This window comes from Saccopteryx bilineata, chromosome 3 (genome assembly GCF_036850765.1).
Source record: "Saccopteryx bilineata isolate mSacBil1 chromosome 3, mSacBil1_pri_phased_curated, whole genome shotgun sequence".
NCBI classification, from domain to species: domain Eukaryota; kingdom Metazoa; phylum Chordata; class Mammalia; order Chiroptera; family Emballonuridae; genus Saccopteryx; species Saccopteryx bilineata.
Window position 1 is genome coordinate 42618763 of NC_089492.1, and position 23547 is coordinate 42642309.

The window sequence follows — 23547 nt, forward strand, 5'->3', positions numbered from 1 at the left end:
TCATTAGTCTGTATATATCTTTTGATCTCTGCGCTTATTTCTTCTTTGACCCATTCATTTTTTAAAAGTATGTTGTTTAGTTTCCACATTTTTGTGGGTTTTTTTCCTCTTTTTTGTAGTTGAATTCTAGTTTTTATGATCAGAAAATATGCTTGGTACAATTTTGATTTTTCTGAATTTGCTGATGTTATTTTTGTGGCCCAACATGTGGTCAATTCTTGAGAATGTTCCATGTACACTGGAGAAAAATGTATACTCTGTCGCTTTGGGATGAAATGTCTTGTAGATGTCTATCATATCCAGGTGCTCTAGTGTTTTGTTTAAGGCCAATATATCTTTATTGATTTTCTGTTTTGATGAACGATCTTGAGCCGTCAGTGGTGTATTGAGGTCTCCAAGTATGATTGTATTTTTGTCAGTTTTTGTTTTAAGGTCAATAAGTAGCTGTCCTATATATTTTGGTGCTCCTTGGTTTGGTGCATATATATTAAGAATTGTTATGTCTTCTTGATTCAGTGTCCCCTTAATCATTATGAAATGGCCATTTTTGTCTCTGAGTACTTTTGCTGTCTTATAGTCAGCATTATTAGATATGAGTATTGCTATGCCTGCTTTTTTTTGGATGTTATTTGCTTGGAGTATTGTTTTCCAGCCTTTCAGTTTGAATTTGTTTTTATCCTTGTTGCTTAGATGAGTTTCTTGTAGGCAGCATACAGTTGGATTTTCTTTTTTAATCCATTCTGCTACTCTGTGTCTTTTTATTGGTGAGTTTAATTCATTTACATTTAGTGTAATTATTGACACTTGTGGGTTCCCTATTTCCATTTTATAAATTGCTTTCTGTTAGTTTTATATCTTGCTTGATTCTTCTCTTCTTTTTTTTCTTTACAGAGACAGAGAGAGGGATAGACAGGGACAGACAGACAGGAATGGAGAGATGAGAAGCATCAATCATTAGTTTTTCGTTGCGTGTTGCAACAACTTAGTTGTTCATTGATTGCTTTCTCATATGTGCCTTGACTGTGGGCCTTCAGCAGACCGAAGAACCTCTTGCTTGAGCCAGCGACCTTGGACTCAAGCTGGTTAGCTTTTGCTCAGACCAGATGAGCCCGCACTCAAGCTGGCGACCTCGGGGTCTTGAACCTGCGTCTTCCACATCCCAGTCTGATGCTCTATCCACTGTGCCACCTCCTGGTCAGGCTATCCTTTATTTTTGTTTGGTTGTATTCAATACTTCTTTCCTCTATTGCCTTTTTTTTTAAGTCCTGTACTTCTGTGGTGGTTTTTTCGAGGGTGGTTACCATTAAGTAATGAAAAGGGTACCTACTATGTTCATTGTAGTACACTATCTTATGAGTGCTTCTGTACTCCATTGTCCTTTGCTACTGTTAATCTCCGTCCTCTCACCCCCTTTTTTTTGTTGTCACAGTTTAAATTTGGTTTTATTATGTTCTTGGTGGAGCTTTTTACCTGTGGTTTTGTTTTGTTTTGTTTTTTGTATCTGGTTGGAAATGCCCCTTTAGTAATTCCTGAAGTGGGGGTTTTCTGATGATTAATTCCCTCATCTTTTCTGTATCTGAATATTTTTATTTCTCCTTTGTATTTGAAGGACAGCTTTGATGAGTATAGTATTCTTGGCTGAAAGTTCCTCTCTTTCAGGACTTTAAATATTGGGGTCCACTCTCTTCTAGCTTGTAGAGTTTCTGCTGAGAAATCCGATGATAATCTAATAGGCCTTCCTTTATATGTTGTATTCTTCTTTTCCCTGGCTGCCTTGAGAATTTTTTCTTTGTTGTTGGTTTGTGCCAATTTCATTATGATGTGCCTTGGAGTGGGTTTCTTGGGGTTAAGAAAACTCTGTGTTCTGTTTGCTTCTGAATTTGAGGCTTTAGTTCTTTCCACAGGCTTGGGAAGTTCTCATCTCTTATTTGTTTGAATATGTTCTCCATTCCATTTTCTCTCTCTTCTCCCTCTGATATACCTATTATTCTTACGTTATTCTGTTTGATGGAGTCAGACAATTCTTGTAGGGCTTTCTCATTTTTTAAAATTTTTGAGTCTTTCTTTTTCTCTCTGTTTTTCCTCAAGTTGCTTGTCTTCTATTTCACTAATCCAACCTTCTATCTGGCCTGTTCTATTAGCTAAGCTTGTTACCTCATTTTTCAGTTCATGAATTGAGTTTTTCATCTCTGTTTGATTTGGTTTATTTTTCTTTTTTCTTTCTAAATGTGTTCTCCTCAGGGAAACATAGCAGTACTGAGTGTCTATTACATCCTATGGAGAACGTCAATCTTAGGTCACAGCATTAAGAGCTCCTGGTTTGGGTCCCGTAAGCTCTCTTTGAAATTACCTATTCTGTTTGATTTGTTTTTATAGTTTCAATTTCCTTGGTAATATATTCTTTGTGATTGTTGAGTTGTTTTCTGAGCTCCCTAAATTGCCTTTCTCTGTTTTCTTGTATATCTCTGAGTATTTTTAGGATTTCTGTTTTAAATTCTCTGTCATTTAGCTCCAAGGTTTCCAATATATTAAATTTTTTCTCCATAGATTTTTTCCTCATCTATCTGTGCTACATCTCTGTCTTTTGTATCCATGATATTCATTTCCTTTTTCTCCCCCCCCCCTTTTTTTTTGTATTTCTCTGAAGTTGGAAACGGGGAGGCAGTTAGACTCCCGCATGCGCCTGACTGGGATCCACCCGGCACGCCCACCAGGGGGCGATGCTCTGCCCATCTTGGGGCGTTGCTCTGTTGCAACCAGAGCCATTCTATCACCCGAGACAGAGGCCATAGAGCCATCCTCAGCGACCAGGCCAACTTTGCTCCAATGGAGCCTTGGCTGCAGGAGAGGAAGAGAGAGACAGAGAGGAAGGAGAGGGGGAGGGGTGGAGAAGCAGATGGGCGCTTGTCCTGTGTGCCCTGGCCGGGAATCGAACCTGGGACTTCTGCACACCAGGCCGACGCTCTACCACTGAGCCAACTGTCCAGGGCCCATTTTCTTTTTCTTAATGGCATCTGAGGGTGGTTTTGTTGATAGTACTAATGGGAATTAATAAAAAATAAAAAGTAAAAAAAAAAATTTTTCCCTTATTTTTTCTCCACTCCTCTCCCCTCCTCCTTGAGAAAAAATTGTGATGAACTGTGAATTATATTGTGCTAAATGGAACAAAAACTACCTATAATGGAAGGCCTGAGTTGGGGAGAAGTGATAAAGGTGCAAAAAAGGAGGTATGGACCTACAAAATGCAAAAAAGGAAAAAATTTGGGTTAAGAATAAAATGATTTGCTTGTAAGTGGTGGTCAACTAAGAGATATAATGAGAGGGATAAGAGGGAAACAAGAAAAAGGGAAAAAAATTAGAAAGTTACTATTGTATTAAGTGGAGCAAAAACTAGATAAAATGGAGGGCCAGGGTTGGGAGGAATGCTTATGAGTTCAAAAGTGAAGTAGGAAGCACCCAAAATGCCACAAAGAAAAATTTGAGTCCCAAATAAAAATAATTTGTTCGTGATTGAGGATTGAATGAGAGGAAAAGTAAAAGATAAAAGAAGAAACTAATATAGAGGGAGAAAAAAAGAAAGAGGAAAAAACAAAAAGAAGAAAAAAGAACAAAGGAGAGAGAGTTAAGGGTTTTGGAGTGCGACCCTCATAGAGAGAAAGGAAAAAGAAAAGAAAGAAAATGGGAAATGTAACACTTATGGGTAGTGTAGTTCAAGAAGAGGAAAGAATAAGACTGACAGAGAATAAAATGACCAAAGTGGAAGAAGAAGAAAATAATCAAGACAAGAAGATGAGAGAAACAAACAAACAAACAAACTGAAAAAATGGAAAAGGTTATAAAGTCTGTGGATTTTTCTTGATTTTGAGAGGCTATCTTCTTCCTTTTTCTTTTCTCTCCTTCCTGGTTGGTGACTCTGTACCCCAGGTTCTGCCCCTGTGGCACGCTTAGGTAGAGATTTGCAGTTGCTAAGTCTCTATGGCGATGTCATATATTAGGCTTCAGTCTTGTTGGCAGTTGAGGCTCATTAGCATTTGCAGGCTCCGACAATGAGAGAGTCCGTTTTCCCGGAGCCTCTCTCCTAGTCTTTCCTTCCTGAATTAGCAGCCTGATGATCTAGCTAAGGGGTTGCTGCTCCCTTTACCTGGAGAGTAAGAGGCTAAAGAGCTGGCAAATCCCCACTCTCTCCCCACTCAGTGCAGGGCTCTTGATAAGGCTCTGTTAGTCTTTAGAGCCGCTAGCATAATCAGGCAGGGCTGGGATCCAATTGCTCTCAAGGTGCTTTTCTGTGCGCCTCCAGGCGTGTCCAGTATGCCTCAGCACTCTGTGGGGCCGCTCTCCCCAGGCTTTTTGCACATTGTAACCTGTTTTGGCTGGTAGAAGATGCCCTAGTCGCTGTTTGCAAAACAGGAGGTCTTACAAGCTGCCAAATCCCTTTTTTTAACGTATAGGCCTGAGTATGAAAGTTCTGCCAATCAGAAGTTCCCCCCACCCCTTTAGCAAGAGGCACTAAAAAATATCACGCCTCTTGTCTTAGATCGTTGAACTGAGAGAGATCTTGTCAGTTAGAGCTGCATAGGTCAGTTCGGAGGTGGGCAGACTGTGGGTTAAGCTAATCCTTCCTGGGGCTGTTAGCTTAAATGGCTGGGTGACGTGCCTCAACTGCCCGGAGAAGTTCGGGCGTAGGTAAGTTCGCTTTCGCACACTCCCCGCGTGCTGCTGTTCAGGGTGCAGGAACCACACTGAGACTCTGGTCACAGCCCACACAAAGGCCTCTGACTCTGCCCCTCTGTTGGGTAACACGGACGCCCACTCCTGGGGTACTTAGGAGGAACCTCTCACACACTATCCGCGCTCCCGACCACTCACCCAGGGTGAGGTGCCCCGCCGCCTGGAAAAGTTCTGGCGTAGGGACGTTTGCTCTATTGCACTCCCCGTGCCGCTGTTCAGGGTGCAGGGGCCACACCGAGACTCTTGTCACAGCCCACACAAAAGCCTCTGACTCTGCCCCTCTGTCTTGTAACACGGGCGCCCACTCCTGGGGCGCCAGGAGGAACCTCTCGCACATTATCCGTGCTCGCCAACCAGGATATCGGAGCTAATGGAGGCCACAACCCGCCTGTCTTTGTCAGGGTCTGGCACGGACGTTAGCTCACGTTGGCTGAGTCACCACAGGCACAGCCTTCCCTCGGCATGGACGTCTGGCCGCTGCCCAGCTTCCTCCGCACCCTTAGCTCTCTATCTCAGTTCCAAGTGAAAGCAGCCCTAGCTCAGGTTAGTGAGGAAGGCAGAGTGTTCCTTTCTCCATCTTATTTCCTTCGGGGTTGATTATATATTTAGTCAATTTTTCACTCGATCATACCTTCGTGTTCAATGTGTGGTACTTCTAGACGCTCCAAGGATAGATTTTTCTGTCTCTGGTTGAAGAACTTGTTGAAATTTTGGGGAGATTATTGGTATCGCTCCTCACGGCGCCATTTCTCTGACGTCCCGCATGTTTTCTTTAAGATCATTAAGACTAATGGATTGTAAGCAAGAATGGTTCATGATCATACTTACATTTAAAGTTAGATATATAGTAAATATGGAAAATGGTATTAAGGAATAGAAGTGTCTCAGTGGACCTGTTGGGAAGATCTTACAAGAGTAGAATAGTTCAGAGATGGTGATGCTTGGCTTCTGCTTAGGGCTACAGCAGTTTGAATCCTTTCAGGGACTGGTAAGGGTTCATTGGGCCATGCATTCTGGGCACAGTTAATTTAGGCTGCATATGAATCAATTGCTGTCTTAGAAAAAAAAAAGTCATAGTTCTGAGGATAATATATATATTGTTAGAAGACAGTCAAGACTCACTCTTTAAATTCATGAATGCCAGTGAAAAAGATATGGATAATCTGAGTTCTAGTAGTCACGGTGGATTTTTTAGAATTTTGGGAGATTGGTTTACCTGGCTTGAAGATGTATAAGGTGCCTCTGTGTGTGTGTGTGTGTGTACTTAAATTTTCTTTTTTATTTGGTAAATACTTTCAGTAGAAAGACAGGTTATAGTAGGTATATGTCTAACTTTTTAAGAGTCTGCCAGGTTGCTTTCCAAAGTGGTACTGTTTACATTCCTTCTATCAGTGTGTATGATATTGCCTGTGGCTTTATATCTTTGCTAACACTTGGTAGGTCAGGGTTTTTTTTTTGTTGTTTGTTTGTTTTTTTGCTTTTAATCAGTCTAGTGGGTGTGTGGTGTTATCTCATTGTGTGTTTTTAACAGCTTTGTTTTTAAGACTTTATTTTTTGGGGGGGAGAGAGAGAGAAAGAGAGAGAGAGAAAGAAAAGTGGGGAGGAGCAGGAAGCATCAACTCCCATATGTGCCTTGAGCAGACAAGCCCAGGGTTTTGAACCAGTGACCTCAGCATTCCAGGTCAATGCTTTATCCACTACACTACCACAGGTCAGGGTTTTTTTTAACAACTCTATTGAGATATAATTTAGATACTGTACAGTTCTCCCAAATGAAGTGTATATGTTTTTTTAGTATATTCTGGTATGTGCAACTGTCACCACAGGCAATTTTAGAACATTTTCAACACTTCAAAAAGAAATCCTGTATATAGCTCTCACACCCCACTCCCCTACCTTCTGCTCCTACTTTCAATCCCCAGCCCTAAACTACCACTATTCTACTTTCTGTCCCTATAGATTTTCCTGTTTTGGATATTTCATAGGAATGGGATCATAATATGTGGTCTTTTGTGACTGGCTTCTTTTGCTTAGCATAATGTTTTCAAGGTTCATCCATGATGTAGCATGTGTCAGTACTATATTCCTTTTTATGGTCAAGTAGTATTCTATTGTATGGCTGCACCACATTTAGTTTATCCATTTGTCAGTTGAATGGGCATTTGGGTTGTGTCTCCTTTGGGCTATTATGAGTAATCCTGCTGTAAATATTCATGTATAAGATTTATGTAGATAAATGTTTTTTCCTCAGGCATATATGTAGGAGGGGAATTGCTGTCTTGTATGGTAACTATTTAATATGAAGAACTGCAAGACTGTTTTCTAAAGTTGGCACTTCATTTCATTTTATATTCCCACCAGCTGTTATATTTGTTTTATTGTTTTATCTTTTTTTTTCTTTTTTACAGAGACAGAGAGAGAGAGGGATAGACAGGGACAGACAGACAGGAATGAAGAGATGAGAAGCATCAATCATTAGTTTTTCGTTGCGCATTGCAACACCTGAGTTGTTCATTGATTGCTTTCTCATATGTGCCTTGACTGCGGGCCTTCAGCAGACCCAGTAACCCCTTGCTTGAGCCAGCCACCTTGGGCTCAAGCTGGTGAGCTTTTGCTCAAACCAGATGAGCCTGCGCTCAAGCTGGCGACCTTGGGGGTCTTGAACCTGGGTCTTCCGCATCCCAGTCCAATGCTCTATCCACTGCGCCACCGCCTAGTCAGGCTGTTTTATCTTTATAAAGTTGAAGTATATTTACATGCAGTAAAATGTCATACAGTAATTCTAAAATTATCAGTGATTATTTTAGTTAATTGTATACATTCAGAACAATTTCTTCTCTCCTGTTCTTTTTCATTTAATCTCCCAACTCCAGAGGTGGCAACTACTTTTTGGTCTCTGTCATCAAGATCAGGTTCCCTGTGGTGTAGTGGCTGGAGAATTTTCTGGTGTTTCTATATATATATATAATACAGATTTTTGTTCTATTTTTTTTTTGAGTTTTTAAAATTGAGGTATAATTGACATATAACAGCAATTTTCAACTTTTTTCATCTCATGGCATATATAAGCCACATAATTATTAAACTACTGCAGCACGCCAAAAAAATACATTTTTTGCTGATCTGACAATAAAACTAGGTATAATTTACTCATTCCTCCAAAAGCTATTATTGTGTTGGCTGTTGTTATTTTTTTATTTGACAGTCTAAGGGAAAAGAGGTCAATGTTCCTGACTAAATAGTTAGGTGTTACATATTTTAAAAATTCTTGCAGCATACCTGTTGAAAATTACTGACATATAATGTTATATTAATTTTGGGTTTACAAAGTAATGTTTTATATATATTGGGAAATAATCACCACAATAAGTCTAGTTAACATTGGATATGTTGTTATAAAGTGATTTTGAAAATGTTTTCAAGAAAAGTACAAGATTTTGTAAGAAGGAACTTAATTCCTGAATATATGCCACGAAATTCTTAGAATCAGTGGCCCAGCCTGATTATCCCTAACTCAGACACAAAAGTATTTAGTGAAATTTAGTCTCATTCCTACTTTGCTGTTGTACATTTGTTCATACTTGAAAAAACTACAGATTTTTTATTGAGAACTCCATGATCTTATTTTAGTTTTTCTGGTTTGTTGTGTCATTGTTAATTAAATCAGTTGTTTAAAAAAAGGTGATTTTAGATACTTTCCCATGGATGTTGACATAGTTTTAAATTTTAGAGTTTCTTTTTTTTTTAATTTTAGAGTTTCAAAATGTTTGTAGTGATTATTATATTCTGCTTCAACTGAGTTTATATGACTTTTAGATTACATTCATTGCACAATATTTTTTCATACTTAATACAATCTGATTTTCTTGTGATTTTTTTGTTTGTTTAAATGGCCTTACTTTTAAATATTGAAGTGATCTTTAATAGTGTGGTTATTATTGCCTGATCAGGCGGTGGCACAGTGGATAGAGCATCAGACTGGGATGCGGAGGACCCAGGTTTGAAACCCTGAGGTTGCCATATTGAGCGCGGACTTATCTGCTTTGAGCAAGGCTCACCAGCTTGAGCCCAAGGTCGCTGGCTTGAGCAAAGGGTAACTCAATCTGCTGTAGCCCCTCTGGTCAAGGCACAGATGAGAAAGCAATCAATATACAACTAAGGTGCTGCAGCTAAGAATTGATGCTTCTCATCTCTCTCCCTTCTTGTCTGTCTGTCCTTATCTGTTCTCTCTCATCTCGCTCTGTCACAAACACACAAAAATAATGTTGTTATTTTACTTTTTTTATTCTCGTTTATTTAGCCTCTAAAGAAATAACAGTGCCTAAGGGACAAGAAGTGGAATTGGATAGTCTGGTTAAATATTTCACTGTTGTTTGGTGTAAGGCTTCAAAGAAAAAGCACAAAACATGGGAAGGTGATGCTATTCTCATTGTCAAAGGAATGTCATTTACATTAAAGGACTTGGAAGGCAAAGACATTGGAAGAGGTATGTGATATTACCTAATATTTATGATTTGACCTAAACTTTGTGTGTGTGTGTGTGTGTGTGTGTGTGTATATATATATATATATATATATATATCTTGTTACATAATTGAAATCTAGTTGGGTTTTATAAAGGGATAGATTAAGATGTTCTTTAATTGACTTATGTCTAAATTATCTCATAAACATAAAATTATCTCACAATATTTAGTCTCATGTATACTAGTTCAGTGAGGCAAATCTTATCTCATGGTTTCATTTTTTCCAAAAAATGATTTTTTTTTTTTTGTTTGTATTTTTCTGAAGCTGGAAACGGGGAGAGACAGTGAGACAGACTCCTGCATGCGCCTGACCGGGATCCACCCGGCACACCCACCAGGGGCGAGGCTCTGCCCATCAGGGGGTGATGCTCTGCCCCTCTGGGGCGTCGCCCTGCCGTGACCAGAGCCACTCCAGCGCCCGGGGCAGAGGCCAAGGAGCCATCCCCAGCGCCCGGGCCATCCCCGCTCCAATGGAGCCCCGGCTGCGGGAGGGGAAGAGAGAGACAGAGAGGAAGGGGGGGGGGTGGAGAAGCAAATGGGCGCTTCTCCTATGTGCCCTGGCGGGGAATTGAACCCGGGTCCCCCGCACGCCAGGCCGACGCTCCACCGCTGAGCCAACCGGCCAGGGCCAAAATGATTTTCTTAAAAAAATCAAATGGTTGGCCAGGTATGTACAGTTTGGCATTTTTCTGAGATTAACCAGTTTGTCTTAGTGCACTTTTCCACCTTTTTCTTTGAAGAATGCTGAGTAAAAGTTAAAAAGATGTTGATATCAGAAGTGGAATGAAATCTGATTTCAATAATGTCAAATAAAATTTTGAGAAAAGCAAGGAGATAATGGCTAGACATCACCTAGAGCAGTGTTCCCTAGCCCCCGGGCCGCGGACCGGTACCGGTCTGTGGGCCATTTGGTACTGGTTCACAGAGAAAGAATAAATAACTTACATTATTTTCGTTTTATTTATATTTAAGTCTGAATGATGTTTTATTTTTAAGAAATGACCAGATTTCCTCTGTTACATCCGTCTAAGACTCACTCTTGACACTTGTCTCGGTCATGTGATACATTTATCTGTCCCACCCTGAAGGCTGGTTCGTGAAAATATTTTCTGACACTAAACTGGCCCGTGGCTCAAAAAAGGTTGGGGACCACTGACCTAGAGTATTCATTTAAATTGGAGGTTGCCATTATTTCTATTTTAAAAGGTTGCCAGCATGAGTTGAACTAATATAAATTAGCTCATGGATTCAGAATGCCTAACACTGTTGCCTCTTATTGTTCAATTTTAGGAGTGACTCATATGTATAAAATCTGTTCTGTGTGTTCATTCATCTAAATTTTTCATAGTTTATAGTTTTTGGTAACTGTTATGTGTCAAGCACTATGCTAAGAATAAACAAGATGGGTATCAGAGTAAACTAAAGTGGGACCGGCCAATGTAATTGATAATTAAGAAGCAATAAGATAGTTGTTTCCATGAGAATATCATTACTAAGTGCAGTCATGTATGGAACGACCATTTAATTCCGCCTAGGAGGTCAGGGGAAAACTTCATAGGAGTTATTATGTTAGGTAATATATGAAGGATGAATAGTTTTATGTTTCCTATGAGAAAGGGGCATATACAAGAAGAAGTAACATATACCAAAGCACAAAAGCAGGAGAGATTTAAAAGTAGTTCCAGGTTTCAAGGATGTAATACATGAAGGCCATTGACAGTGACAAGAGTTGAGACTGACCTGAATAATCCGCAACATATTTTTCAATTATAAAAATATTCAACAACTACTGGCCCTGGCTGGATAGCTCAGTTGGTTAGTGCATGGTCTCGCGAAGTGCATAGGTTGCTGGTATGATCTCTGGTCAGGGCACATACAGGAACAGATCTATGTTCCTCTCTCTCTCTCTCTCTCTCTCTCTCTCCCTTCCTCTCTCTCTCTCCCTTCCTCTTTCATTAAAATCAATAAATAAAAATTTAAAAAAAATTAACAACTACTATACATATATACAGTGTCATACTCAGTGGTTGGAGAAATTTAAAAAGTTAGAGCACACATTCACTGTAGTTGGTTAAGGTAGATAGAGGCTAGATTTTTGGAGAATGTGTTTGTGCTTTAGTAAAATTCCAAAGCTATCTAGAGAGGTAAAATTATCAAAATTACCTTGAAATGTCTTTTACCCATAAGTTACAGTATACATCATTTTGTGTATGTACAGTTCATAATAAAATGATGATTTTGCTGCAAGTAGCAAAAAATGCAAATTAGGTTTAAAACCAGTGTTTTTTACCCTATCGGTTTAAGTAGAATCACCTAAGATGCTTTTAAAAAAATAACAGTGCTTAGACCCTGACTTCTGAGGCTATAATTTATTTGGCCCAAATGGTGGGGAAAGGAAGTGAGTATAAGTATATTTTAAGTTTCCAGGTGCTTTTTGTTTATTTAGGTGTACTTAAATAAATATCCGACAGGGGTTGTGATTCATGGATTTAAACATTAAAGGTAATTTTATTGGCTTTCAAAATGAAAACATTAAAACATAAGATTTGTTTGGTTAATTATAATAGTAATAAATAGGTCAATCTGGAGTTAATTTTGCAAATTTTGGCCTGTAGGCCAGGCAGTTTTTTAAAAAAAATAAATTGGATATGCAGTATTTAAATATTGTTAGTATAGGGATCGAGGCCAAGAAAACTGAGGGCTGGAGTGCTGAAATTGCTGATAGTTTGGGATAATGTAGGCATGCTCTATTGGCTGTTATTATACAATACCCAGAAAAACAAATATGGGAAACAAAGTTTAAGAATTTTAAGAAAGTTTTCTAGGGATTTAGAGATAAGCTTGAGAGATATCACTATGAACCAAAGTGAAATGAGATATCCTAGAGTTACAGAGATTTCTAAAGATGCCTCAAAGTGCTGAGGACGGCTTCATGGCCTCCCCTCAGGTGGTAAAATACAATAGCTTGGTTGCTGAGCAACGGAGCAGCGGCCCCAGATGGGCAGAGCATGGTCCCGGTAGAGGGCTTGCTGGGCGGATCCTGGTCAGATGCTGTCTCTTTGCCTCTCCACTTCTCACTTATTAAAAAAAAAAAAAAAAAAAAAAAAGCCTGACCACCTGTGATGGTGCAGTGGATAAACCATCAACCTAGAACATTGAAGTTGCTGGTTCAAAACTTGAGCTTACGTGGTCAAGGCACATATAGGAGTTGATGCTTCAATCTCCTCCCCTATTCTCTCTCTCTTCTCTCTAAAGTGAATAAATAAAGTCTTAAGAAAAAGTTTATTGTATACACAGTTTATTTATTTATTTATTTATTTTACAGAGAGAGAGAGAGTCAGAGAGAGGGATAGACAGGGACAGACAGACAGGAAGGGAGAGAGATGAGAAGCATCAATCATCAGTTTTTCATTGCGCGTTGCAACACCTTAGTTGTTCATTGATTGCTGTCTCATATGTGCCTTGACCGTGGGCCTTCAGCAGACCGATTAACCCCTTACTCGAGCCAGTGACCTTGGGCTCAAGCTGGCGAGCTCAGGGTCTCAAACCTGGGTCTTCTGCATCCCAGTCTGACGCTCTATCCACTGCACCACCGCCTGATCAGGCTGTATACACAGTTCTTGCCCCCCTCACCTTAACAACACGATAACAATGTATTTAATGTAGACACAGCATAGGAGTCTAAAACTTCACCACTATCTATCTGGTTAATATATTCATTTTGAGCAAACTGTAACTAACTTACTCATTTACAATCCATCAGCACCTTACACATGGCAACACTTAATAAATGTTTGTTGAACTAATAATAATTCAAACAAGCTTGATATCATAAACTATCCCAACTCTTTTTTTTTTTTTTTTGCATTTTTCTGAAGCAAAAAGGAAACAGGAAGAGACAGTCAGACAGACTCCCGCATGCGCCCGACCGGGATCCACCCGGCACGCCCACCAGGGGTGATGCTCTGCCCATCCTGGGCGTCGCCATGTTGCGACCAGAGCCACTCTAGCGCCTGAGGCAGAGGCCACAGAGCCATCCCCAGCGCCCGGGCCATCTTTGCTCCAATGGAGCCTTGGCTGCGGGAGGGGAAGAGAGAGACAGAGAGGAAGGTGCGGCGGAGGGGTGGAGAAGCAAATGGGCGCTTCTTCTGTGTGCCCTGGCCGGGAATCGAACCCGGGTCCTCCGCACGGTAGGCCGATGCTCTACCGCTGAGCCAACTGGCCAGGGCCAACTATCCCAATTCTTATATAGAGCTAGAACTTGGATGATTGTGGCCTCTTGCCACAACCAAATTTTAGCTTTCCTCTTATGGAATAGTAGGTCATTCTTGTGGTAGCAGTTGCTTTTATTGCTAGTTATCCTTTACATTTCCAGCATTTCTTTTTTTGTAACTTTTTTAATTTTTAAAAATTATTTTTATTTATTCATTTTTGAGAAGAGAGACACAGAGAGAGAGAGAGCACGAGAGAAGGGGGGGAGGAGCAGGAAGCATCAACTCCCATAGGTGCCTTGACCTGGCAAGCCCAGGGTTTTGAACTGGTGACCTCAGCGTTCCAGGTTGACACTTTATCCACTGCGCCACCACAGATCAGGCCCATTTCCAGCATTTCTAAGTGGAAATAGGGATGCCATAGTGTTTATCTATTTTGTACTGAAGGAAGGAGGATTTATATAGCATACCAAACTCTTTTTTTGGCTTGATTTTCTATAGAGATGGTAAAACTATAAGAATATAGCAAGCTCTATTTTCAACAATAGAAAAAAGCCTTGCTTTCTCTAAAACTAAGCTGATTTTTTTAGCTATATTATTATTTATATTTTATTTCTTCATATTTATTGCCTTTTTTTCCCCTTTTTCCAAAATGATTTTAGGTTTACATTCTGGCTAATGGGTTATGCAAGGCTATTTGCATTCAAAGCAGTTTTCCTTTACAGCAGGGGTTGGGAACCTTTTCGGTTGAGAGAGCCATGAATGCACATATTTTAAAATGTAATTCCATGAGAGCCATACAACAACCCATGTATGTTATGCATTATCCAATAAAAATTTGGTGTTGTCTGGAGCACAGCTGTGATTGGCTCCCGTCACCTGCAACCATGAACATGAGCAGTAGGAAATTAATGGATTGTAATACATGAGAATGTTTTATATTTTTAACATCATTATTTTTTTTTTATTAAAGATTTGTCTGTGAGCCAGATGCAGCCATCAAAAGAGCCACGTCTGTCTCGCGAGCCATAGGTTCCCGACACCTGCTTTACAATTATGGGAAGGTGGCTATGGTATCACCAATTAACTCAGAGTGTCAGTAAAGTAACTTAACTTTATTTGTTCTCAATTTAAAGGCACTGGATATAAATTCAAAGAGCTTGAAAAGATCGAAGAGGGCCAAACAATGATGATTGGTGGAAAAGAAATAGAAGTTGTGGGTGTGATCTCCCCAGAGGATTTCAGCAGTGGTAGATGTTTTCAGCGTGGAGGAGGAAGTCCTGCTATATCAAATTCTTCTCAAGCTGCTAAGAAGTGTTTTTCTAACCCTTTAAAAGGTGTCTATAAACCAAGTTCAAAGGGAAATAGGCAGAATAGTTTGCAAAATTGCAAACCACGACATGACCCACATGCACCAAGTAAGATGTTAAAAATAGTTTGAATATTTTTTTTTCTGTCAAATTTTGGCATATGAATTTAAAATTTAAATTTTCTTTTCAAGTTTTCAGATGAAAGTATGTATTATTCTTCAGCTATGTAATCTGATGAAAGGGGTAATATTGATGTTGAGTAACAATATAGTTTGAGAATTATTTTATAAGTAAATTCACAATTCTAAGAAACAGTAATCAAAATTCTGTACATGCATTGAAGGAAAATATGCAAGTTATAGAAATATATATATATTATCACATATATATATATGATAAGGTGCCAAGGAATTGCAAAAATTAACACTAGTATTTTATTTATTCATTTTTTTTTTTCTTTTTACAGAGACAGAGAGAGAGTCAGAGAGAGGGATAGACAGGGACAGACAGACAGGAACGAAGAGATGAGAAGCATCAACCATTAGTTTTTTTGTTGTTGCGCATTGTGACACCTTAGTTGTTCATTAATTGCTTTCTCATATGTGCCTTGACCGCGGGCCTTCAGCAGACTGAGTAACTAACCCCTTGCTGGAGCCAGTGACCTTGGGTCCAAGCTGGTGAGCTTTGCTCAAACCAGATGAGGCCGCGCTCAGGCTGGCGACCTTGAGGTCTCGAACCTGGGTCCTCAGCATCCCAGTCCGACGCTTTATCCACTGCGCCACCGCCTGGTCAGGCAACACTAGTATTTTAGAAGGAAGAGTCAGGCCCCCTTACTCTTCCTTTCTGAAAAGAAAAAAAAAACGCCAGAGAAAGAAGCAAAAGTTAGTAACTAATCATAGTTTAACTATATTCTCTGGAAGGACTGGGGCCACTACTTGCTGGACAACAAGGAACTTCCTCTTCCCCTTCACTAAGATCCTTTAGGAGACAATGTTTACATATCCTACACTGATTCTAACTCTTTCTCCTCTCCTGGAGTGATATATACTTCTAGACAAAGGGATCACGAGCCAACTCCCCCCCTTGCTTGTAAAACCTGCATTCTATAATATTTTATATGCTTTCTAATAATCATCCCTCTTGAAATCCTTTATATGTATAAACACTTCTAAACTAAACAAGCAGGGACTAGCTTGTTAGATTTCCAAGGATATTTTTCATTTGGCCTTATCTTAAGCTAGCCATTTCACTGTGGGGACAGAGATAGGGGGTAGACACTAGAAGATTTGGGGATGTCTTTTGATATGTAAAACGATATTTATTGCTACTGTGTTGATATGTAAAATGACATTTTTTGCTATTGTGTTACCTTGTAAGTTTTAATATGTAAGAATGTTTTTTCCTTTTAATAGATCCTATAGACCAGGGGTAGTCAACCTTTTTATACCTACTGCCCACTTTTGTATCTTTGTTAGTAGTAAAATTTTCTAACCTCCCACCGGTTTCACAGTAATGGTGATTTATAAAATAGGGAAGTAACTTTACTTTATAAAATGTATAAAGCAGAGTTACAGCAAATTAAAGCATATAATAATAATTACTTACCAAGTACTTTATGTCAGATTTTTGCTAAGTTTGGCAGAATAACTCTTTATAAAACAACTTACTATAGTTAAATATATCTTTTTATTTATACTTTGGTTGTTCCGCTACTGCTCACCATAAAAACTGGAACGCCCACTAGTGGGCGGTAGGGACTGGGTTGACTACCACTGCTATAGTCGAATGTTGTAAGCTTGTTAGTGATTGACTATTGTGTCATGCTCCCCTTCCTTTCCCCCCCAACCTGTATGTAATCAAGTCTATATAACTAGCCTCAGGGCTATATTGGAGATGACATGATTTGGGTTAGCTATACCCCGTGTAAGTCATATGTAGCCGGCTTATTAATAAATCTCCTCCTAAAATTTATTCTGTATCCTGCCTTGGTGTCTCTGCATAACGCGCAGAATTAAGGTATGCTACTTTATAACACATATACATACACGTGTATGATTTTGGATAAAATCGGACATTTAGTAAGGAGAGAAATTAGTAAATTCATGATTCAGCATTATGTTTTTTATACTTTTTTTGTGACAGAGAGAGAGAGACAGACAGACAGACAGACAGGTGTTGTAAGGTACCAAAGGCTACAGAATTAATATTAATATTTTAAGAAGCTTAAAGAACATTTTATTAATTTGGGCTAGGCATTCAGAGAGATTTTGTAAATGATCTCTGTACTTGTGTGATTAGCATAAAACCAAGATTGCCGATGGCATTGTGTTGTAAATGCAGAAGAGGAAGGAGACTTGGATTCTCTGACCTTCCCCTACATCTATGGGGAAATGGGTGAATAGCTAGCCAGGTGCAGGCAGAGAAAGATTAAATCAAACCTTTATATTAATGGGCCATTTACAGGCATTTGTCCCCATGGAAACTACCTCTCCCCCTCCTGAAAGCATGTAGTTAATGTATGTATCTCTGGGCAAAGGAGTAGCAAATGAACCCTAGAAAATATAGGAATGTATTTTAGTATGTAAAGTGACATTTTTACGATTGTGTTGCCTTGTAAGTTTTAATGTGTAGAAGCGTCTTTTTATGAATCCTATAGACAGATGTTATAAACTTGCTAATGAATTGTGTCCCATCCCCCCTCCCTTCATCCTTTTCCCATACCTATGTAGGTAAAGACAAAGGTTGTGATGTCATGCTTTTCCCCCACCCATGTATAATTAAGAATATATATAACCAACCCCTAGAATATTAATGAGACACACGATTTGGGACTGTTGCCTCATGTAAGATATATGTGTACAGCATATTTAATAAATTTCCTCCTTAAATAAAACTTTTCAAAATTTATTTGGACTACATGCCTCTACGAAAACCCGCAGATTATGGATTGGTACTTTATAACACAGGAAGGGAGAGAGATGAGAAGCATTAATTCTTCGTTGCAGCACCTTAGTTGTTCATTGATTGCTTTCTCATATGTGCCTTGACAGGGGGCGGAGGAGGCTACAGCAGACCAAGTGACCCCTTGCTCAAGCCAGTGACCTTGGGTTCAAGCTGATGAGCTGTTCTCAAATCAGATAAGCCCGTGCTCAAGCTGGCGACCTCAGGGCCTCGAATCTGGGTCCTCCGTGTCCCAATCTGATGCTCTATCCACTGCACCACTGGCTGGTCAGGCTATACTTCCATTTTTAAGACAGTGTCTTAATTACATGCATTGTCATATTAAAATATGATAGCATGTACCTTGACCTGGCAAGCCCAGGATTTCAAACCAGAGACCTCAGCATTCCAGGTCAACACTATCCACTGCATCGCCATAAGCGAGGCCTTACCAGCTCTTTTAACAAATTTCCTTCTCTCCTTTATGCTTCTTTCTCTTCACCTTCCTGTTGCATAACAAAGGACTGTGGGGAATGAGAAAGAATACTATGCTTATTCAGAGATCTTAGTTAGAATCCTGGTTTTGCTACTGAACTAGCTGGTTCTTTGACCTCGCAGGGTAGTCTCTTACCTCTCAAATATTTTTCTCCTCATGTATAAAATGTGAATTTTAATAACTACTATAGAGACTTATAGTACTTGATATATACTGTATAAAATAAATATTTGTTGATTGAGTGAAAAGTTTTATTGTGATAATTTATATATGTGTGTATGTATGTGAATGAAAATCCTTTGTATAAATGATAAATCATTGATTATCCTCATTTATTTAATTTATCTTGCCAAGGGTAGAATTAGGCTATCGACTTAAAACTAAAACATGAGAGAGTTTGTTAGTATTAAATGGTACCTCACTGTGAAGGTAGAGGGCATCTTAAAATTTGAACTGGTGTCCCATTATCATGATGGCTTTTTCTTTCTTGACGATGGGCACTTTGTTAGATGACTATGCTATGGTCCATTTTGCTTGAGCACTGTATGCTCCTTGTCTTCTCTTTTTCCCCTTTGTCATTTTTATTTTTTAACTTGCTTGAGAGAGAGATAGACAGGGACAGACAGACAGGAAGGGAGATGAGAAGCATCAACTCATAGTTGCGGCCCCTTAGTTGTTCACTGATTGCTTTTTCATATATGCCTTGACCAGGGTGCTCCAGCTGAACCAGTCACCCCTGCTCAAGACAATGATTGTGGCCTTCAAGCCAACAACTTTTGGGTTCAAGCCATTGACCATGGGGTCATGTCTATGATTCTACGCTTAAGCTGGTGACTCTGTGCTCAAGCTGGTGAGCGTGCACTCAAGCCGATGAGCCTGTGCTCAAGCTGGGAACCTCTGGGTTTCAAACCTGGGTCCTCTTTGTCCCAGACTGATGCTCTATCTACTGCATTACCACTTGGTCAAGCCCTTTTGTCTTTTTTAAAAGATAGAAAAAAATGGGTCCATTTTGGGGTTGGAAATCCATAAACAATGTACCCTTGCTTTGCTACTGGGATATAGAGTAAAGCCAAGTGCTACGTTTTCCATTTTCACTCCCTAAAATTCCCTACCTGCCAAGAATTAACATAAAAATGAATTCTTTTTACTTGCTCAAAATTAGGAAGATCCATAGAAAACTTTCCACTGGGCAAATTGTTAATGGTAAACATGACCAAACTTGCATTCCATTTACCATCTATTTCCTCATGGATGAATATTTATTTAATCTACTAGAACCTGTTTTTTATCTTCCCCATTCATCTCCTGTCTTTCTCTTTTTTTTTCATTTGTTTATTAATTTATTTTTCAGCGGGAGAGACAGAGACAGATAAAGACAGGTAGAGGGACAAACAGGGACAGACAGGAAGGGAGAGAGATGAGAAGCATCAATTCTTCATTGTGACACCTTAGTTCTTCATTGATTGCTTACTCATATGTGCCTTGACTGGGGTATCCAGCAGAGCCAGCGACCTTGAACTCAAGCCAGCAACCTTGGGCTTCAAGCCAGCAACCTTGGGCTTCAAGCCACAACCATCAGGTCATGTCTATGATCCCACAGTCTAGTCAGCGATGGCACACTTAAGCTGATGAGCCCGCTCAAGCTGGATGTGCTTGTGCTCAAGCTGGTGACCTTGGGGTTTCAAACCTGGATCCTTTGCATCCCAGGCCTATCAATGCTCTATCCACTGCACCACCGCCTAATCAGGCTTCATTTGTTTATTTTTATTTATTTATTTATTTTTAAAATCGTTCATTTTTATCCATGGTGTAGACATAAATATAATAAAAAATAATTTCGACTAGGTTATTATATAGCTTCAGATTTATCAGTTAAGACCTGCTATTTAGTTGTATTCTATTTTGTGATTTTTGGTGGTTTTTTAATCTTTTAAATTATATTAACATATTTCTGAAGAATTACATTATTCTATGGTTACTTCATGCTACTTTGCAGAGATTCATTAGTATGACATTCATGAATGTATTGATAGTTAAAAATTAAGTTGATGCAAATAATGGTGGTCAAGTCAATGGAAAATATTTAATTCTTCTAATAGGAGTAGTGGTGATTGTTAAGTATGTATAGTACTGAACATAAAGGGAGACTTTATGTTAAATATAGGGAATCTTTCCAGAATAAGAAGCTGTGAGCATTAGTAAGTGTATCTTGCAAAATTTGACCAATGATTTCTTTTTTTCTTTTAATTTATTCATTTTGAGAGGAGAGAGAGAGAGAGAAAGGAGGGAGGAGCAGGAAGCTTCAACTCCCATATGTGCCTTAGACCAGGCAAGTGCAGGGTATTGAACCAGCGACCTCAGCATTCCAGGTCGATGCTTTATCCACTGCACCACCACGGGTCAGGCCAATGATTTCTTTCTTTTTTTTTTTCACACTGTACAAGCCACTTCAGTGCTCACAGCCCACAGGTAAGGAGGCTGGGCAATGGTTCAAGGCTGCAACTTACTCTGGCATGGGTACACTATGAGAGGCCCACAGACAAGGGTCCACCATAAATCCATTACCATGCTCTGATTTCTTTTGAAAATAGTTCTCTCTGCTTTTAGTACTGAACTATTAAATGTTGTGGCTTAGTGGATTTCTTTTTACACAATAGTTAATTTCAGTGGTTTCAGAGCATTTTGAGTATTTAAAGTTTGGAAAACTTTGTAATTCTTTGCATGAAATCTTACATCAGTGAGGCATGAGATTTTATTTTTAAATTTTTTACCCTTGCTTACTTATCAGTGTTACTAAATTTGAAGTTTTGGTTCTTTTTTTCTTTTCTTTTGTTTTTTTGCCATAAATGATGACAAGCAGTCCTATCTTATGAGTAATTAAAACAAGATAATATAGTTGCTAACAAAGTAAAATTGCAATTTATTTTTAATTGTGGTTTTACCTTTTTCTTAAGATTCCCTTGTTATGCCACGACCAGAAAATAATCATCAGTGGATGTTCAGTAAGAACTGTTTCCCTATTGTGGATGTTGTGATTGATCCTCACCTTGTATATCATCTTCGACCACATCAGAAAGAAGGAATCATATTCCTTTATGAATGTGTGATGGGAATGAGGTAGGAAAAGAAATCATTTGTTGAGTCTAATCTGAGTTTTGATTTAGCTTGTAACATAATAGTTTTCTAGGAAGATTCTGATACAATGATTCTTAGAGGGTCCATCATGAATTTAGTTAGAATGGTGAGTGACACTTCATTCGTGCATTTATTTCAAAAGTGGTGCTTGATGGATACCATGTGTTAAATATCTTGCTAGGAGCTGGGTATACAGGAGTTAGGATCATAGTCCTAGCAGCTGGGCACACAAGAGTTAGGACCCTTGTCCTTACTCTTTATTTGAAGAAACAAATAAATACAGTCAACCTTAGTGTGATACAATCAAAGTACACTAGTAGTATGATAAAGGGGTATGCATGCAAAATGGAAGAAGCCTTTATTCTCCTTATGAGAATTTTAGAAAAAAGTTATCTTCTTATCTCACCTCTAAAAAAAAAAGGATTTCCCCTTCTTTTATTTATTTTATTTTATTTATTTATTTTTTCATTTTGTATTTTTCTGAAGTGAGAATCAGGGGTTGTAGACAGACTTCCGCATGTGCTCGACTGGGATCCACCCGGCATGCCCATCAGGGGGCGATTCTCTGCTGCAATCAGAGCCATTCTAGTGCCTCAGGCGGAGGCCACAGAGCCATCCTCTGCGCCTGGGCCAACTTTGCTCCCATGGAGCCTTGGCTGCGGGAGGGGAAGAAAGAGACAGAGAGGAAGGAGAGGGGGAGGGGTGGAGAAGCAGATGGGCGCTTCTCCTGTGTACCCTGGCCGGGAATCAAACCTGGGACTTCCACATGCCAGGCCGACGCTCTACCGCTGAGCCAAAACAAAACAACAACAAAGGAAATAAAAATGAATCAAAGATCCCTGCTAAATATACCATTTCCTTCTGATTTTTGTTTTGTTTTTAATGCATTGGCTCTTGATTTTTAAATTGGTCACTTAATAGGGAGTTTCACAAAGTCTAAGAGCGCCTCGAATGGTGACGGGTTTCCTGGAAATTGTCCAGATTCATGTTCTTTCTCATATTTGCCCTTCCCTTTGGAGATCTTATCTCAGTTGGCCTGGGAATATCTTTGATCTCTTCTCATTCCACCTTCTCAATCTAACCACATCCAAACTTTTAATTATTTTGAATTCCTAAGTATCATTTGATTTCTGATTTTTCTGGTACCCCACTGCAGCTACTGTAGTAACTGATGTCATAAAATTATATTTTATCTGGATTATTGCAGTGACTCCTAACTTATGTACCAGCTTCTCATGCCCCTTAAATGCATTCTGCTTATTACCACCAGTTTGCTATTTCTGTGAAACAGTTCTGAACATGGCATTCCTTTGCTTAATATTATTTAGACTCTCAGACTTTAGTATTTTCTGATCTGTGATATACACTCCCCTGGTGGTAAGTTGGGTCATTTTAGGTATATATGAGCAAGTCTTGTTTTTTAATTTTAATAGCTTATTTTAGCTAATAAATTATTAGAAAATAGTGCATTTAACTTTTGGTTTCGCAGATAAATTATTCTTAGAAAGAGTTTTCTTTTCAAGTAAATCTAAATTAAAATGTATGCTGATTTAAAGAAAAATAATAACACATGGCAAAAATTGTGGTGATAATCGTGAATTGGGGACACTGACCAGAAGATATAGTATGAGCTTTATTTTTAATTTATTTATTTATTTATTTATTTATTTATTTATTTATTGAGAGGAGACACAGAAAGAGTAGCAGGGAGTGGGGAGGAGCAGAAAGCATCAACTCTCCCATGTGTGCCTTGACCAGGCAAGCCTGGGGTTTTGAACTGGCAACCTCAACACTCCAGGTCGATGCTGTATCCACTGCGCCACCACAGGTCAGGCAGTCTGAGGCTTTCAAGAATAAATATCCTCATATTTTGTCCTCTTCCTATATCGCCAGGTTCATAGCCTTGTCTTTTCTTGCTTAGAAATCAGTTCAAGTTCCAAGTATACTGAACTACTCAATTTGTGTAGTGAATTCCTATTCACCTTTTAGAATTCTGCTCAAGGTGCATCTTCTTAGTGAAGTTTTTCTTCTTCCTTTGACCATGAAAGGATGGGTCACTATTTTCTCTCTGCTCTCAATATATTTCAACTGGCATTTGGTCTTGCCTTGGCAAACTGTTGATAAAAAATGACAATAGTGGCTACAATTCATGTTTGTCATTTTATCTCTATATCTTGAAATGGAAAACATTTAAAATTACT

General features: G+C 39.0%; 1 protein-coding gene and 3 non-coding genes across 5 annotated transcripts in view; 1 reads left to right on the plus strand and 3 right to left on the minus strand.

Annotated features, from left to right (window-relative positions):
- RAD54B (RAD54 homolog B) overlaps positions 1-23547 on the plus strand; it is a 146297-nt gene that overhangs the window by 89745 nt on the left and 33005 nt on the right. For both annotated transcript variants that reach the window (XM_066266066.1, XM_066266063.1), the window contains 3 exons: positions 9029-9214; positions 14602-14883; positions 21166-21328. In XM_066266066.1, the coding sequence (XP_066122163.1) occupies positions 9029-9214; positions 14602-14883; positions 21166-21328 (631 nt within the window). The remainder of the gene's footprint in view (positions 1-9028; positions 9215-14601; positions 14884-21165; positions 21329-23547) is intronic.
- On the minus strand, positions 2226-2352 carry LOC136332864 (small nucleolar RNA SNORA25). Its single transcript, XR_010730990.1, has one exon. It is a non-coding gene; the product is annotated as a small nucleolar RNA SNORA25 (small nucleolar RNA).
- On the minus strand, positions 13408-13483 carry TRNAG-ACC (transfer RNA glycine (anticodon ACC)). Its single transcript has one exon. It is a non-coding gene; the product is annotated as a tRNA-Gly (tRNA).
- On the minus strand, positions 20645-20781 carry LOC136332371 (small nucleolar RNA SNORA42/SNORA80 family). Its single transcript, XR_010730642.1, has one exon. It is a non-coding gene; the product is annotated as a small nucleolar RNA SNORA42/SNORA80 family (small nucleolar RNA).